Source organism: Lycorma delicatula, chromosome 4, assembly GCF_047948215.1.
Source record: "Lycorma delicatula isolate Av1 chromosome 4, ASM4794821v1, whole genome shotgun sequence".
NCBI lineage: Eukaryota > Metazoa > Arthropoda > Insecta > Hemiptera > Fulgoridae > Lycorma > Lycorma delicatula.
The window spans coordinates 207,889,991-207,909,396 of NC_134458.1; the positions used below are offsets into that span (position 1 = coordinate 207,889,991).

The following is a 19,406-nucleotide window of genomic DNA, read 5'->3' on the forward strand; positions in this document are numbered from 1 at the left end:
CTCTAATCTGCTGATAATCAATAACAATATTAATAAATTTACCATCAAATAAAGTAATTGAAAAGAAGTATTAACAATTGAAAATATTTAAATCATAAATTATCTTCAGTCTTGATTTTTAATTCTTAACTAATATAAAGTTTGTTTAAAAAACAATCTGGTACTTTTTAAACAGCTCACCACTGTGAAGTTGTAGCATTGCTCAAGTGGTTCAGTAAGGTTCTGCATAGTGGTATCCTTCATGACTAAGCTGTTGTGCATTACATACTGTAACAACTATTTATGTGCATGAATGTGTGTTAAAGTGTTTTATGACATACAGTTCATAATGTGCTTTGTGACTGGTGTTCGTAAATAGTAAACTAACATTAAGTTTTGCTAAAAAATTAGTAAACATTATATACTCAAATGATAAAACAATAGTGAAAATGTTTACAGTAATAAACATACTGCTGTCAAAGAGTTAAAAGATACAAGTTATGGTCATCAGCTAACAGATGATGATTTATGTTCAAGACAGCTCTCCATGTCATGTGATTACCTTAAAATTGCATAAAATAGTACAAATACGATTTTCATTTGACAATTTGGAAAATAACACAGGAGTGCAAATACTGATATGAGTCATCAAAAATTCTCTATGAAAAAACTAGAAATGCATTGGGTAGCTGCAGTGTTTGTCTTATAAATTTAATACAAGATCATAGAAACAAATATGTAACAATCTGTCATGAACTTTTGGATTATGTTAACAAAAGAAAAAACATAATAAAGAAAATTATAACCAGTTGAAATGGTTAATGTATTTGATGTAGAAAAAAATTGTAGTCTTCACAAAACATCACTAAATTTTACTGACCAAAAAAGGCATGTCAATTTGGACATAAAATTCATATATTTTTTGTCATTGATGGTGCTGTGCATCATAATTTCTTATGCAGGGACAAACTGTGAATTCCAGGTATTATCTTAAAATCTCAAAGAGAAAATATCAGGAAAAAAAGCTGCATTGAGGAGAAATAATTCTTGGAACCTGCACAGCTCTCTTATCACTCTTGATTTGTGACTTTTGGCCAGACTAAAACAACTAGGCTTTCTAGGCCACCATACTCTTCTAATCTGGCTTCAGCAGACGTTTTCTTATTTCCCAAACTGAAGGTATAATGAGGCAACTGAAGGTACTAAAAAAACCTTGCAGATGGATTTATGCTAAATACAAAAAACTGCCTCTTGTAAGGACTATTTAGGAATATTTTCAAAAGGGAGAATAGCATTTGGAACTGTGCACTGGTTCAGGAGGGGAGTACTTCAAAGTAACTAGTTCTCGTTACTCTCTGGAATCTCGTAGACAGATATGTATTAATTCATAAAAAAAAAAAATTTTATAAATCCATTGCTTATTTATCTGTTTGTGGATTGTTAACATTTTGTAAAAATTTGAAATTTTTCATAATATTAATAAATCTACTGAAGTATGCAAACTTTTCTGTTCATAAATCATTGAAGTTTCATAATTTTATATTTCTATTTAAATATAATAATTATTTTTAAATTGTAAAAATTATCTTTGTTGATCACTATCCCCTTATTAAGTAGAGACAATGTAAGAGATACTTGTTAAACTTACTCTCTCTGAGAGTAATGATGTTTACTGTATATAAAGTATTTTAATATAAATACAAGTTTTAATATTAATACAACATGATCACTACAGTTAATGATGTCAATGTTTTTAAATAATTTTTCTATGTTTCTTATTCTGTATTCTTTAAAAATGAGACATTCTCCTCCAACATATAATTTTGAATCTTCAGTTTTATATGACTTAATCTACAAGTAAAAATGTTTAAACAATGGATTTAGTTACTATGTAGATATGATCATAACATTTGTATATTCATCTTGATTATTTATTTATATCTTTATTATTAAAATATAGATTGTAAATATATTAACAACTACTTTTAACTATGACATCTAATCAGGATGGATTTAATATAAAAATATGACAACCTAACCATATTTTAAAATCAAGTATTCCATTTTGAAATCAATGAAAATTAATCAACTAAATAACTATCATTAATCAGATTTTATTGAAATACAATCAATTTCCAAAAAATCACACTTTTTTAATTTAAATATATTGATCTAATAATAATTATTAACCTTTGAATGTAAAAAACTTTTACAATAAAAAAAAAAAAAAATCAAAAATAATATTAATGAAAAATATCAGAAATTCTTAACGAAATAAAATTTTATGTACTTTTCATTTTAAAATAATGTGTATACATAATTTAATAGACGTACAAGGAAGTCATGTTTTGTCCAAATCAGATATTTTTTGCTATATTTCACAACCACTTTTAGTTAACAATAATACTACGAAGTCTCTGTGATGTGTGTTGCAACCTTGTGATGGCTATGAAATATGACTGAATATTCAACTGTTTGCATTGTTTTTGTTTGTTTACCTTATTACTGAGTAATGTTTATGGTTTATTTTAAATGTAAAAAGATTTAGTTTTATTTTTTATGTGTGATAAATAAATATCTCTAAATGTGTTAATATGGGTAATCCTCATAGACATATCTGTTTTTGTTTGCATGCAAACGGTTTTTTAACCTTTGTCTTTTTTTAATAATTAGCTACTTATCTGAATATTTATTCTGTTTATCATAACTTAAAGTGACATAATACAAAATTATACATTTATATAAAAGCTGAATGCAGTTACACATTTCACGATCAATGTAAAGAATCTTGAAGAAATTTATTTTTTATTTTATTTTTTTGGAAAAATTTTACATGTTGAAAAAATACATACGGAATGCATTTGTAATCTTCATTACAATAAAAAAAAATCTGATGTGGACACTACATGACTTCCTTGTACACCTATTAAATTACATATACATATTTCAGAAATACATAAAATATTATTTCACTAATAAGTTCTGATTTTTTTCATATTTTTTTATTATTATTATTGAATTATTATTTATTTAATTTTTTTACAATCAGAGGTTAATAATTATTAATAAATCAATATATTTAAATTTAAAAAAAGGAAGAAAATGTTGCAAAGAAAGAATAAAAAGATTAAGAGAGGATGATGAATATGGAGAGAAAATTTGAAAACTAGAGAACGTGTACACAAATTAAGATCAGAAGAATTATATCAAACCAAAGAGCGATTAAATGATTGGCAACAAAAAACAAACAAAATGATGATGAATTCTGAATTACGGAGAATAATATTGTTTGACAATATCAGAGGAATGAACTAAAAAGAAAGAAATCTTTGCAATTTATTAAAGATGGGGTATGTATGCTTCAGTGCATATGTTATAATGTGAGGGTCTACTTTTCAGTCACTCTGTAGTTAACTTTAATGTAGATAAAATTAAATGGAAAGTGCAGAATAATTAAATAAAATTAAACTAGAAAATCCAAAAATAATACGAGTTTAAATTAATATTAAATAATCAGATTTTTCACTAAGTCTATTATATATATACATATGCAATAATGCCTATTAAATTACATACACACATTTTTAAATATACATAAAATTTTATTTCATTAATAACTTCTGATTTTTTCATTTTTTTTTTATTGTTAATGAATAATTATTTATTGTAACATTTTTTTACAATCACAGTCAATAATTATTAATAAATAAATATATTTATATTAAAAAAAAAGAAGGAGATGAATTCTGATTCAAACTGATGTGCTTTCCCTTGTAACGCCGAAATATTTCATTAATTAAAATTTTATTTGGCTATAACTTTGGAACCAATGAAAATAAGTACCACTTATGATATATCGTTGAAAAGATCTCAATGAGGGCTTATTACTGCAGTTAAGAAAGAGTCCAAAATCTAAATTTTTTTAGAATTTTGGGCTTTTCTGGACACTTTTGGTTCAGTCAATTGTAATCAAAAGGGGAGGTGGACCACTAGATGTTACAACAGTCCTAAATCCAAAATTTCAACATCCTCTGGCTAATCATTTTTAAGTTATGCGAGATACGTACGTACGTACAAATGTCATGCTGAAACTAATCAAAATGGATATTTCCATAGAAATCTGAAAACCAAAATTTTTGCGATCACAATATTTCCTTTATTTCGTACAAGGTAGTAAAAAAACAGTGTAATACAATTTTTTTTTGTTGCTCAATAATGCAAACTAAAAAATAAATTAAATTACCAAAAGAAAGAAAATAAGATTTCCTTCTAAATAACTTCAATGCAACACTAAAAGGCTGAAATAAACCAACAAAGCTGAAAATTAATGAGTAAAAGGGTTAATATTCTACCATCTCAAAGCTAAGGAAGATATAAAATAATAATATTAAGATTTATATAGTGTGTAAAACACACTTAATTTTTATATTTATATGTAATACTTTTAACTAACAAGAACAAATTATATGAATTTATGCTCAGCAGTATCATTCAGATGTTTGCATAGTATAAATTGAAGTAAAATATTTATCCTTAAGTAAACAGTGATTTTACATGCAGAATTTTTTAACATTTTATGACCCATCGAAGATGGAAGCAAAATTTTGTTCTATCACGTCACTACCTAACTTCTTATGAGAAAACACCAATCACAAAAATTGCAGATATGATATTTTACATACCAGTAAATTATACAAATGTGGTACTTACACGTTTAATCTTGAATGATATTCCATCTTTACACATCCATATAATTTTCACATTAACAAGATCATCATATGTAGATGAACGATTAGCACTAGCTTCACTAACATCAACTGCATTATTATTACCATCATCATCATCATCGGTAATACAAATGACCTCATTATCACAACTTTTCTATAATAAATAAAATACATTAATCTAATAAAGCATATGAAAATAAACATATATTCATTGGAATCTATTGAATTTAGCATTATACAAATTTCTTTAATAATGAAGCATCATAAAAAAGGACAACTTTTTCACTCAGCTTAAGCTAAATAAGTATTTCTTATATAAGGCTAAAAAAAAAATAATTAAATCCACTTTACATCCTGAGTAAAACATTTAACTGCAACCTTTACAAATGAGTTACATGGAATAGCTCAGGGAAATTGAAGGATGAGAAGAAAAGTTAAAATTTCAGTTGATGAATTTAACAAAAACCATTCTTATAGATCACTAAGATTAAAGTTATATGTAGTATTGCTGTATGTTTTGGCATTTATCAACAGTCAATGACCAAAGTAATTAATCATTCGTTTAAAATTAAATAAATATATATGATTCTTACAAGTGGTACACTTTGAAGCAACAATGCTATCAGTATTTTTCTATAATTTATTTTTTTATTAAGGGGACTCAACAAAAATATTAATAAGGGATGCTTTTACAAGTATAGATTTGAATTTTGATTTTATTTTTCAAATACACTACACAGCTTTTGTCATATTAAAAGTCCAGTTTCTGGTCAATTAACAACACTTTTTGCAATGAAAGGCTTACCAAATGGATAATTAATTACCTATGAAAAATACTTTAGCCATTAATAATACTGTGTACTTAACTGGCTGCACTGCACGTGGTATTCCATTGGTAACAGTACTAATTACAAAAACATACACATTAACAGTGATCTAAAACCTTATTGTGTTTTATAAATGCTACTATATGTAACTTCTTGTAATTTTTTAATTTTTTCTATTTTTCACAATTTTATTTTTTTTTTTATAAATTTTCAAAAATAGCAAATTTCTCAATTTTTTTGTTTAATTTTTTAATTTTCCTAATCCATACATTAAAATATATTCAACTTGTGAAGCAACCCCCCCCCCCCCCCGCAACATAATGAGATGTGGATGATATGTATGACACGTAAATGAGATAGTCTTGTACAGACTTAGGCCAACCATACCTGAGAAGTGTGTTTAATTGAACCTCCACCACCAAAGTATAACAGTATCCCGCTGCCTATTATTCAAATCCATATAAAAGCAATTAAATTTTACTACGATTTGACCTCAGAACCTTTGGCTCTGAAAATCAGCTGTTAAACAACTGATTTACAATGACAAGTTAACCATTAGACCAACTCGATGAGCAAAATTTTTCAATTTGATAAATTTTTTAAAATGCATATTCAAATCTTATTCATGACCAAATTCATTGATTTTGAACACTTTCTTTATTTTACAGAGAAAGTTTTTCAAAGAGGTGGATCTATTGTAAATTTCTTTCAGAAATCTTAAATACAACATTTTTTATTTAACTGGTGAATTACTATATTATTATTTACATTAGATTATAACATAGTAATAATAGCAATCTGAAGTAATTTTGGGTTAAAGTATGAGTATTTCTATGAAAAAATGCAAGAAAATTGGCTGGAAACCTTAGGTAAAAAAAAATTGTATTTTTGCATTTGGTGTAACAGCCTTTGGTCAACTTGTAGTTGTTTCTTAACATTATTTCTTTGCATTCTTTTTCTAATTCATATCAAGAAAGTGATTCTTTATCTTCTGTGTTTCTTTGAATGGCTTTTCCGTACAGATTTGGATTTCTTTTTGTAAACTTACCTATATTAAAAAAAAAACCTTTAAATTTTGCCTTTTGAAGGTATGCAAAGATTACTTAACCAATAAAAATGTAAATTTTCAGTAAGCAATATCATTTTTTAGAGAAAGTGTCAACTTATGTTGTAACAAGACTGGTATAATGGACCTGAGAAACGGATATCTGCCAATTAAGAAAAAAAGAAGAATAAAATAATAATGGAAGGAATCCAGAAGGGGACTAAAACGAATTCTTTTTCTAAGGCTAACAGGTCCATTTAACAATTGTTCTTTGTTATACTGCTCGCTGACACAACTAGATGTTGTTCCATGAGAAGAATTACTGGACCAGAGTAGGAATTCATGGGAAAATGTAAAGACTTGGATGATGATTCTTATGCTTCAACTTGGGTCTGGTCTGCAGATCAAGAGGATAGGAGTATAAATACTCTAGGAAAGATGAGTTAAGATCAATTTTGAAGAAGCCAAGTATAGGTGTATTGCTGGTTGTGTCCAACAAGATTGTAAGACGGCATTATCTGTCAACGTGTAGTTCTACTGCAAGGTGCAGGATAGTGTTTGACGTGATGTCACAAGCATTCCAGTGTTGGCAGTGGGAGAGAATGCAGGAGGTTGTTTAGTGAGTTACTATAGACAATTAGTGAAAGAAGTAAAGTATTAAACTCACTCATAAATTGCTAGGGTAGTTTTATTTGTAAAAAGGAAAGGTATTTGCAGTCAAAGAACTTTAGAATAAACTTAACTTTAGAATAATTAATTTGTCAATAGGAATGAACTCTGGTTTTTATATTTAACTACCTGTAAATGAATCTTGTCTTTACTTGAAATTATATTTTGTAAGTAATCAATGTTTATAATTATTATTGTTGACGTTTATTATAGTTTGTGGTTGTTATTATAGTTAGTTATTTATTATTGTCATTATTATTATTCATTTGTCTTATTTTACTTATGTTCTTAAAATAATCAATTGTAATTATATAAACATCTTTAACTGTTAATCTCTTAATATCCTGATCGAGCCACAAACACGTGACAATATTATGCAGAAAATACATTTATAATCTAGAAGATATTATCATAAAAAGATATGTGTAGATCACAAATACATTTCTATTACATGGATTTTAATATGCAATAGAATTTGGATATCCAATTTTAAATGGCTTAGGTACTCTGAATAATTCCATCCAATTAAGGGTTTGTAAGTCATTTGTTTTCTTTTTATGTTGGCTTCAGAATAAAGATTTAAAGAATCTATATGTTTTTACTTTTCTGTTTTATATATTTTTTCTAAAGCTTATTTCACTCTAAAATTACCAAGTGGTATCAACTGTTATCAGTCATTACCCACTAAATAATAAATAACAATACCAAGATGTGTTATAGTATATATTATACTACTTGTGTTATTCACGTGTAACTTTGAACTGTTCTGAGTGCTAAAATAGCCTATACTCTCTTCTTGTTGCTGAACATCTCTTATAAGATTTTTATTATATTATGTAAACATATTTATTCTTATTCTGTTAATACATTGACACTATATCAGGGATGATTTAGATGCCCCACTTCCACTGTAACATACAATAAAAAACCAATTTTACACCAAAATGCTTATCCCCATGAAATAGAAAATATTACTGGACATTCTGTGTGGTTGCACCACAGTGTGAAAATAGTAGTCTATAAATATAAAACAGTGGAAATGGGGCATCTAAATCACCCTTGGTATACTGTTAATGTGCTGAAAAAATATGTCATAGAACTGTTGATCACTATTAACTACTCAGTTTCAAACAACTTAAAAAAAAATAGTTGGATCAATAAGTACCCCATCAATGTTTAAACACTGTTAACACAAAAACACAAATACAGAGTGATTTAATAGGGGTATCTAAAGTAGTAATGCTGACACTACTACTAATACAGTGGAGGGGATATTGTAGCATGATAGGATGTTGTAGGTAGCAAAAGCCAATTGCTATGTTGTACTTGTTTTGTTAATTTGTGTTTTCTGTTTTATAAACAGTTTTTTTTAATACTGAAGAACATTTTTTTTTACTACCTCTCATTCATGATTACCTTAGTAAATGCCTCAGCCAAGATCTAACCACAGATTAGAAAGAAGGAACGGTCTTAAAATTAAAACTAAATTTATCATTATTATTATTAAAATTTATGAACATTTACAATAAAAACTAAAATTGTTATATTCTGAAATGCAAGCTTGTGTAGCAATCTTTGCGATAGCCATGCCCATATGGTGTACAAAGTTATAATACAATTAAAGAAATTGGGAGAAAATGAAAATTTTAGTTTGCCCAGAAAACCTTATAAAAAAACGAAGAAAGTTAACAATGATAACTTTCAAAGTTGTGCTTAAAAAACATTTCTTACAATTTTCAGACACAGTACTGCTGACATTAAAGAAGTTATTTGTGGTTTTAAAAATAGAACACCCAAATCTATAGAGAAATTGCATGCACAATCTTTTAGAAAAATTCTGAGGAGTATGGGTCATAGATGCAAGACAAATAAAAGTAATAGAATAGTTTTGATAGAACAATATGACATATGCTTCAAACAAGTTAATCATTTAAAACAAACAAATGAAAATTGCATAAAAAATTTAATCTAAATTAGTAGTTGCATAAAAAATTAATGACAAATGCCAACAGAACATTCCAGCCTATAGTCATATTTTAACTATCACAATTTATAAGTTAAACAATAAATTATAAATAAAAAACAATATTACACATTTGTTAAAAGATGGTAGCACATGTTATTTGCCAAATAATTGTTATTACTCAGAGTTCAAACTATAGACACAGATAGAATCGCCACATTGATTCATTTTATAGTTTATTAGGCATGTAACAGTGTTTGCCTGATAAGAGTTTTATATATATATATAAGCTTGGTATATTATATACCATGCAATAACATAAGGAGTTATACTTTAGGATCAGGTGAAAAGTTATAAGTAGCAAGAATATACTTATCCTAAAAAAATGAGTGCTGCTAAGAATAAACTGTTGCGCATGGTTTAAAAAATCAAGCAGAGTTAAAAAATAATAATTTGGTCATCATCTATTCCTCATGAGTGCATAATATTACTGTATTTTATTTAAAAATAAAAGGCTTAATTCCATGAATTACAACACCGATATAAAACATGTGATTCTCTAAATTTTAAAGAACTAAAATGAAGTTTAAAACACTTACTAAAAGTCCTTTCACTATCAAAGCTAATTAACAAATTGTTGAATAATATTGTTGTAATAAAATTCAATGATCATAGATTTAAAAGAGTTAAGAAAATATTTGGTCTGTTTCTAAATTGAGTTTAAAAATGGATCAAAAAAAGAATAAGAATTCTTCTTTTGATTAGTTAATACTTTAAGTTACTTTTTAACTACTATAACTTAAAAAGCTAAACAGTCATGTTTTAAAGTAAATCTTGATATCATCTCATTAAGAAGGTTACAAAATGTGTTATTTATTGTAATTTTACTATTAACAATTAAAGCCATTCTTATTATTTTTTTTATTTTAACATTGTTAGTTGTTAAGTTGTTAAAATCGCATGAATTTATTACATAGAAAATAATCAGCTGTCATACAGGTAATTTACTTTTAGCAAAATGTCCTACAGCGGTAACATTTTCATAATACACAGTATAATAATCTTCAAAGCAGTGTATGTTAATCCATAGTAACAGTATCTATACACTGTTTACATTTTTAAAGAAAAAGGTTTTAAAGAATAATGTGTTATTTTAGAGGTTTCAGCAGAGGATGGTAATAATATAATTATTTATCAGTCTGTCAATACTATTCTTCTAATTTTACTACACATGTACAGTTTTTTGAACGACAGACAGTGATGAAAATTATTAAAAATGGAAAGCTGTTTAAATGATAAATAAACTAAGTTCATTAAATATAAAGTTTTTGAAAATCCATATTATAAAATTTTAGTCATACTTGCAGCCACTGACTATTATTTTCATTCAATCTGGTGTCAGCTGGCATTACAGGCAGTTTTTTTTGGATTAGGCATACTGTTATTTTGAACACCACTGAAAAGTCAGCTGTAGGATTCGAATGTCTGTTCATTTACTATACAGCTGGTTTTCATTTTTATATATTTATGGTGCTTCAGTATAACTTTTTGTGTATATTTAGAATATCAAGGTTATGATCTACATGTACACAAAAAGGGTTGCATCTTGACGTGCTTCAACATTATGAAATATAAAAAAAACACCCAACAATGATGTACTAAATGAAGAGACAAAGTATAAATCACACCTTCTGATGACATCCTAAATGTATGTCCGCAGGAATAAAAAAAAAGCCTCAGCAAATAATAACAAGAGAGAGAATAGCAGTCTCTGAAAATGACTGCTAGATTGGCTGAAATAATACAGTATAAGTTATAAAAATTCTACATTTGAGAAAATTGGTTTGGTTAATTGTGATGTGATGAATACAGTTCATTATAAATATATATATATATATATATATACACTATTACCTTTTGTTTTTTAATATTTTTTCTATTGCGGGTATTTTGAGAGGGCGTAGAATTTAAAGATTCTTGGCTATTACAATATCCATAATCATCATCACGTACAATTACATCTACAAAATTTTGATTGTTTCTTTTTAATCTAAAAACATAATTTAAATTTATTAATTAATGACAAAATTAAAAATAACATAAAAATAATAATTTTTTTCATATATAATGATGGTGCAATAATGGGTTCCAATATGTACAGAATAATTAATAAAAGATACAATAGAGAAGTCTATTATTTACTTATACATAGATTTAATAACAAGGAACAGAATGTACAAAATACAATAAAATTTCTCTGTAATGAACCATTAGAGGCAGCCAGAAAGACTGGACTATTATCTTATACAAAAGATTATTAACCATACATTACAACTGAAAAAAGATAATTATTATCTGTTATGATATTTAGTTTTATGTTTAATAAGTAATATGACGCTTTGCCCCAAAAGAATTGCTGACAACATTTGGGAAAACTTAAAAGCAATAATATAGAAAGAAAAAAAAAATGAGTGGTGTTCCGTACACCCATGACTGTGGAGGAAAACTGAGCAGTAAACAGTACTGTTGAAGAGGACTGAAACAACATGTAAAGTCTACGAAAATGATAAAGTGCAAATCATATCCATATCCAACTGAATCATTTTGTATACTTTTATCAGGATTCGTCAAGTAAAAAAATTCCTACTATTTGGTAACTATACTTCTACATATAGTGACTGTTTTCATTAAAATATTTGTCTTAAATATAAAGATTTGTTATAAATATAAAATTACATAAATTTTCAGATGTGAGTGAACATACTGATAAACAGGATATATAAGTTTCCTGGCATATTTTGACTTATGAAGTACAATTGCATAATGTATAAATATACGAGGGTTTTCTGAAATTTTTGAGCTTCAACATGAAAATAACAGCACTCATCAACAAAAATTAGGGAATGTATTCACGCATGCGTTGAAAGGTATTCAATAAAATTTCAGACATTTTGGATGCTCAGTCGTTTCAGAACTGTCCGAGTAAGTTACTATGAGTGTTTTTGTGAAAATACAGGGTCATTCACGGGAACCGGATGTTTTTAAAATAATCATAAAAAATTGAATATTTACTTTAAAAAAGTTTTATTGGTACTGAAACACTTGTTAAATCAAAGCATTTGTTACTTACTCATGAACGAAAAATTATGTCCGGCAAGTGATGTCCATTTTGGGCAATACATTGTTGTAGTCTTTCACGGTAACTGGCCTCAATTCTTTGCAGCATGTCTACATCAATCTGGGTGACGTGTGACGAATTGCGATCTTTAGGTCCTCTAATGTATGCGGTTTATTGCCGTACACACGCGATTTTAGAAACCCCCACAGAAAAAAATCACAAGTCGGGGGACCGAGGGGGCCAAGGAATGTCGCCGAATCTGGAAACGATCCGTCCCGGAAACAAGTTACGGAGAACAGCCATCGTTGTCCTCGCTGTGTGCGCTGTAGCTCCATCCTGCTGGAATAACAAATTTTGAAAATCAATTCCCCGGTTTCGTAACACAGGGATGATACGTATTCAACATCGCAATGTAATGATCAGCTGTTACAGTTACGGCAGCGTAATTTTCTTCAAACAAATATGGTACGATAACACCGACCTTTCCTATTGCACACCAGACAGTCACCTTTGGGCTATGAAGTGGTCTCTCGTGAAGCTGATGTGAGTTTCTTTCTGCCCGATACCGGCAATTCTGTTTGTTGACGAAGCCATTCAGATGAAAATGGGCTTCGTCACTCATTAACAATAACAAATTTTCATTTTCTTCAAAAATGGTAAGCGTTTGTCGACAAAATTGTAATCGCTGCGTGAAATCTTGCTCGTTTAACTGCTGCATGACGGCTATCTTGTAAGGATGGAAATGCAGGTCTGTATGCAGAATTCGTCTTACCTTACTTGTGCTCATTTGAAGCGCTGCTGAATGCCTCTGAATAGAGCGGCGTGGGCTTCTGACAACGGCTTCCCTTACTCGTTCGATGTTCTCCGGAGTGCTAGCAGTTCGTCGGGGACCCGGTGGTTTTTTCTTCAATATTGAACCGCTTGTTCGAAGGTTGTTTACCCGTCGCAATATTCTGTTACGAGAAGGGACACTTGCATTACGATGGATATTAAACTGACGGCGGAAATCTCGCTGAACAGAAGTTACGGATTCGTCATTTCGCACAAAACTGCCATACGCGTACAGGCGTTGGTCTAGCGTCCACGGCTCCATCTCAACGACTAAAATGTAAATGATATGAACAAAGGAAACGTCAGACACCAGCTACGTGCCCCTCCCACCAAGAAGGCCCGAGTACAACCCACTTCAAAAACATCCGGTTCCCGTGAATGACCCTGTAGAAAAAACTGAATATCATGCCACGATTAAATATTTGCATTTGAAAGGCAATATGCTTATGTAAATTAGAACAGAGTTGTATGCTGTTTACAGACTCTGTCCCATCATTTGCCATCGTGAAAAGAAGGGCAACTGAATTTAAACATGGTCATACCAGCTTGATTGATGTTGAGTGTTCCGGACGGCCAAAAACTGTAACCACCATTGATATCGAAAAAGATCACCAAATGGTACTGGATGACTGACAAATTATGGTTAGAGAGATAGCAGAGGCTACGGACACATCGAAAGAACATGTTTGCCATATATTAACTTAAGAACTGGATATGCGTAAGCTATCCGTGCGTTGGGTGTCACGTTTGCTCACTATGGACCAAAAATGCATTTGAATGCACATTTTCAAGGCCTTTCTAGTGCAGTTTAAGCAAAATGAGTTACATCTTTTGTGTCGATCGTAACTGTAGATGAAACGCGGATCCACCACTACACTCCTGAGACGAAACAACATTCAAAAACAGTGGACTACAAAGGGTGAAACTGCTCCAAAAAAAGCAAAGACGGTTCCATCGGCTGGGAAGGTGATGGCAACTGTTTTTTGGAATAGTAACAGAATTTTTTTTATCGATTATCTTCAAAAAGGTAAAACAATAACGGGACAGTATTATGCATCATTATTTGACAAGCTGAAGGCATTTGCAAAAAAAAAAAAAAACAACCACAATTGAAGAAAAAGAAAGTGCTTTTACATCAAGAGAATGTAAAAGCTTCAACAGTCACCATGGCTAAACTTTAAGGTTTCCTAACCTTAAAGTTTTGCTTGGAGGAAACAGATTTTCATTGGATGAGGAAGTTATCGCATATATAAACACCTATTTTGTGGATAAAGACGCAAACTACAATTTGGAAGTGTTAAAGAGGTTAGATCAAAGCTGGAAAAAGTGTATCGACTTGAAAGTAGACTTTGTTGAAAAATAAAACTATATTTGACAGAAAAAATATGTCTTTCTATGTTAGGCTCAAAACTTTTCAGACCCTTGTATGTTGGATAAAAAGGTGTTCTTTTGTTTATGAGCTGCCACTTTGTTTGTTATTGTTGACATGAAGAACTGGAGTGATAAGCATTGTACTTTTGGTATTGAAACTTATTTCAAGAATAATGAGTCTGTGATTACAACACAGCATATATGATGGTGACATTCAAACATGGGATGTCATGGAATATGCCAAATGGTCACACTATTGCAAGCTAAGAAAGTTCTTCTACATTAACAGCATCTGCTTGTAACTATAAACTAGGAGGAAAGACACCAGAAATGATTGAAAATATTTGTCTACATTTTAGCATTACCCAAAAAAATTTGCTTGATGATACTCTACAGCATTGCATATAACTGATCATTCATTCAGATTATTGCACCAGGGCCTCCACTTTCATTCTTACAAACTGCAAATTATGTAATACCCAGAATTTACTGCACAAAAATAGTTTTGCACAACCATGTCTGATATCCTTAAAAATAATCCACAGATGACACACAAGTTATTTATGTCAGATGAAGTACACTTTGAGTAATGCGGTTCTGTAAATAAGCAAAATTTGTATGTATGGAATGATGTAAATCCATGTAAACTGCATATAAAGGCTCAGAAAAATATGACCCAATAATTCCAAAGGAAGCTACTACATACCAGATTGGCATTGTCACTATGTGGTATGTAGTAGTTTCCTTTGGAATTATTACGCCATATTTTTCTGAGTATGTGGCTGTTAACTATCGCCGGTGAATATTATCAAACGATGCTGCAAGGCCTCTGATTCTTCAATTTTGAATGCTGAAGATATAGTATGGAGCATTTATAGTTCCAACAGGATAGGACAACTGCACACATATTCACAATGTATATGGATTTTTGTAACGGACTTTTGCTTGGAGATTTGATTTCTCATCATGGTGAAATCTCTTGGCCAGTCTGGTTCCCTGATTTAATATAAGCTGTTTTTGTTTGTACAGGATATATCAAGCAAGAAGTCTTCTGAACTTGCTGTGCCATCATATTGGAATCGAAGGGCCACATCAGAGCTGCCATCACTAATATCCTGGATGATATGCTACAAGTAATGGGCGGATTCCAGCACGGCTTATAAGAATGTGTCAGGTAGTGGGGATATATCAATTGATGGGAATAATATTCAAACATCGACTGATAAATGGCATTCTTTAACTTGCATTTGACATAAAATGTAATAAAAAGCAGTTGCCATTTATTGCGTGATTTTATTAATGTGATATTAATGTTGCCACACCTATTATATAATAATCTGAGATCTATAAGACATGTTAATATAGAAAATAAATCATGAATTCTTCCTCACTAACATATCATTAAGAGGATGTTGAGATTGTATCTTTATATTAATCCATAAAAGGAATTATTCCTTTTATGGATTAGTCGGTCCTACCAACTAACATCAGCTAGTGAATGCTAATTACTTTATTAAAATATTTACCCCTGGGCTGGACTGAAACGCACTTGATCTAATCTTGAGAAACTGTTATAGATGGTATCCAATATTCACAAAGCTATAACTAAACTACACTCTAGCAAGATTCCACCTTATAAACTCAATAGAATTTAAGCATTGTTCAGACCTACTAATTTTATATATCTGTAGCCTGGAGGTAACTACATTTTTACAATGTCCAATGTCTCCATTTTTACAATTTTACAGTAGAGCAGTTTGAAGTTTTGAAATTTGCTTTTTTAATTTCCTTTGCACATCACCATCCCTCCACCATAATTTTTTCTACTAAAATACCTTATTTACGTCTACTTTAATAGATGCTATTACATAACTATTAATTTTTGTTTTATATTTTAAAAAATGGACATGGTGTCTTATACCTCTATGTACTTAACATTTTTTTTTTAATGAATTCTAACATTATGTCCGGTCATTTGTGAAAGAAAAAATTTATTAAAAAATATTGTTCATAAAAGATAATATTAGAGCAACACAACCTACTGATTGTTTCATCCAAGACACAAATAAATTGTGCAATAAATGATTGTACAACAGTGTAATACTGTTACAATGAAAAGAAAAAAGTAATTAAAAGACTTTAATTAATATAAAAATATTTTGCTAATACAGTAAAGGGTAATACAACATAATATTACTGTTACGGACACTTAAAAAAATTTGCAGAACTAAAAAATTAATTATAATATAATATATATATATATTTATTATATATATTAATATAATATAAATATAATATATTTTCTTCAGTAGTAATATTACCTATTGAAAGATAAAAATTCACAAAAAAATTCAAAATTAATAATAAAAAATGATTAAATAGTAGAAAATTTACAACATATTCAAATACAATAAAGTAATAAAACTAATATTGTAAACTAAATCTTTCATTAAAAATAATTATTTCCTCTAGTCTTCATTACTTTCTTCTTCAGGAAAATCATTTACTTCATTGCACTTATATATGGTTTTGATAAAACAGATGACACTCTGATGGTAAATACTTAAGTAGAGTTAACAGGTCTTTGTATTTTAATAGATATCAGTTTTGGATAGACTCTAATGACATCAAGTACATCTGAAAACTTGACGTTATTCTTCCTCAAATTTCTTTGTAAATTAAATGAAAGAAATTCTTTGTCAACATCAGTTTCATATTTATAAAATAATTCACCAGTATTTTCTTTTTGAACTTTAATGTGAACAAATTGTGACAGGAGTATTGGTTGCTTATTAAAAACTTTTCTATAAATAAAAAACAGAGATACCATACAGTGATTTAAAATTCTTGCAATTATATAATTCCATGTTACAAACATAATACTTTTTTTGAACATTGGCAAACCAGCATCTGCCAATCCCTAGGTGTCAATATCTGTAGTAATAATTCATTGTTTTCTTCTTGATTTGTTCTATCAGCGAATCGACATTGTCTGCTTCCAAATGCGTATGGCCTTTTAACATTAATTTATGACATACAGATTTATGTATCAAATACAAAAATTTATGACAAATACAAAGTGTATTTGTCATAAATTATCGATATAAAGTGTAGATATCGGTGTACAATGTAGAATAAAACAAATAACAATAGCCAAAATTTTTTTCTGGCCATAGCAATTGTCTAACCCTAATATTATTTCTTCAATTTCTGAATTGGGAGTGTTTTGTACAGCCCATTTTTTAAAGCAAAAAGCTATTTCATTCCCACCACATCCTGACATAGTTTTATCCCACATCAGGCAGAATGAAGTTGATCATTGAAATCAAAAATTTTGAAATTAAACGTCTACAACTTCCTGCAGTACAAAATTTCAATGTTTGTTAACAGTGTAGTGTTTGTAAATTAGCTGTCAACACTTTTACTCTTTGGCTGTTCTTTACATCTTAAGTATCTTTACTTTTTGTTCATACCACTTCTTGATTCCTTAAGGTGCAATTCATAATTACTTTGAATAGATTTTTTACAATCTGAAGTTAATTCACACTTTAATTTTACTAGACATGAATCACAGGTATCTGTTTGTGCTGTTTAAATGACAAGTTGAATTTTTTATTGAATATATCTACATAAAGTCACTTTTTTGTTCCTTTTTCTTTACCATATTTTATTCAGCACTGAATTCTTGGTAAAATGAATACAATTTCTCTAACTTACAAAGTTTGTAAGTTGGGGACTTACAAACTGTTTCTTAGTTTTCAAGCGTGAATAGTAGCTCACATATTTTGGGGTAACATTTACATGCTCAATAACATTTTGAATAATTTCTTTGGGTGTTTTCGTGAGGTGTATGGCATCCTCTTTTGATTATCTCTAAGGTACTTGATTTTTAATTGTGTTAATTACAACTGTATTACACTTAGCTTTTTTTTTATCGCCTTCCTCTTGGGACCAGATCTAGACGGGCGAAGCATGACTCAATCCCAAGGGTGCCTTTTCCTCTAACCTCCTGAGTGACCATGCTGGACCCAGCTATGCCGTTTCCAGCATGGGGTACCACCTGGTCGGCCGGGACTGGGTCTTTTCTAATTGCCTCTAAGAGACCTTGCCTCTAAGTGGAAGTCTCCCTAGAGGGACCTCCACCCAGGACTCTGGTCTTCCTTTATGCCTTGCCTCTAAGTGGAGGGCCCCTACAAGACCCTCCACCCAGGACTCTGGTCTTTTCATTTTAACCCCCTGGAGTCCCCTTTCACTCATCGACAGTGAGACACCTCGGCATCCCACACCTCCTGAAAGGGGCTATCCACCCAACCTCTAATCTAGAAACCCCAAATCTATGTTTTTGATGCCCTCATCTTCCACCTCCTCCCTAGCCTTAGCTCTCATTATACGGATGACCATATTACTAATGGCGTCCCAATTCCACCGATTAAACAACATCATTTCCACCATGTTATCTGGGGTGATCACACCAATAACATGCTCCACTTCTCGCCTCTCCATCATCCATCTGACAAAGTGGAAAACTGTGTGCTCCACTGTATCACTCTCTCCGCAGTAGAGGCACTCATCTGACTACCTCCTCTTTCTGTCCCACAGATACTTGTTGAAGCAGCCATGACCAGACAGGAACTGCGTCATCTCATAGGTTAACTCACCATACCTTCAGCTCAGTCATGGTTTGATCTGAGGAATCAGCCTTCTCGTCCAGCTCCCTACCTGCGCTCTTTCCCAACAGTGCTGCCACTTCATCATCATATCTTGCTTAGCTTAACCTTTTGGCACACCTGCCGATCTCTCCACTACCTTCTCCGCTATCAGATCTAAAGGCGGCATGACTGCTATTACTAAAATTGCTTCCGTCCAAACAGTTCGG

At 30.2% G+C, this 19,406-nt stretch overlaps 1 protein-coding gene across 1 annotated transcript in view; it reads right to left on the bottom strand.

Moving 5' to 3' along the window:
• The window catches only part of LOC142324251 (uncharacterized), a 44,861-nt gene that overhangs the window by 12,471 nt on the left and 12,984 nt on the right, over positions 1-19,406 (bottom strand). The window contains exons 3-4 of the mRNA XM_075365112.1: positions 11,125-11,260; positions 4,690-4,860 (exon numbers count right to left, since the gene is read on the bottom strand). Of these exons, the coding sequence (XP_075221227.1) occupies positions 4,690-4,860; positions 11,125-11,260 (307 nt within the window). The remainder of the gene's footprint in view (positions 1-4,689; positions 4,861-11,124; positions 11,261-19,406) is intronic.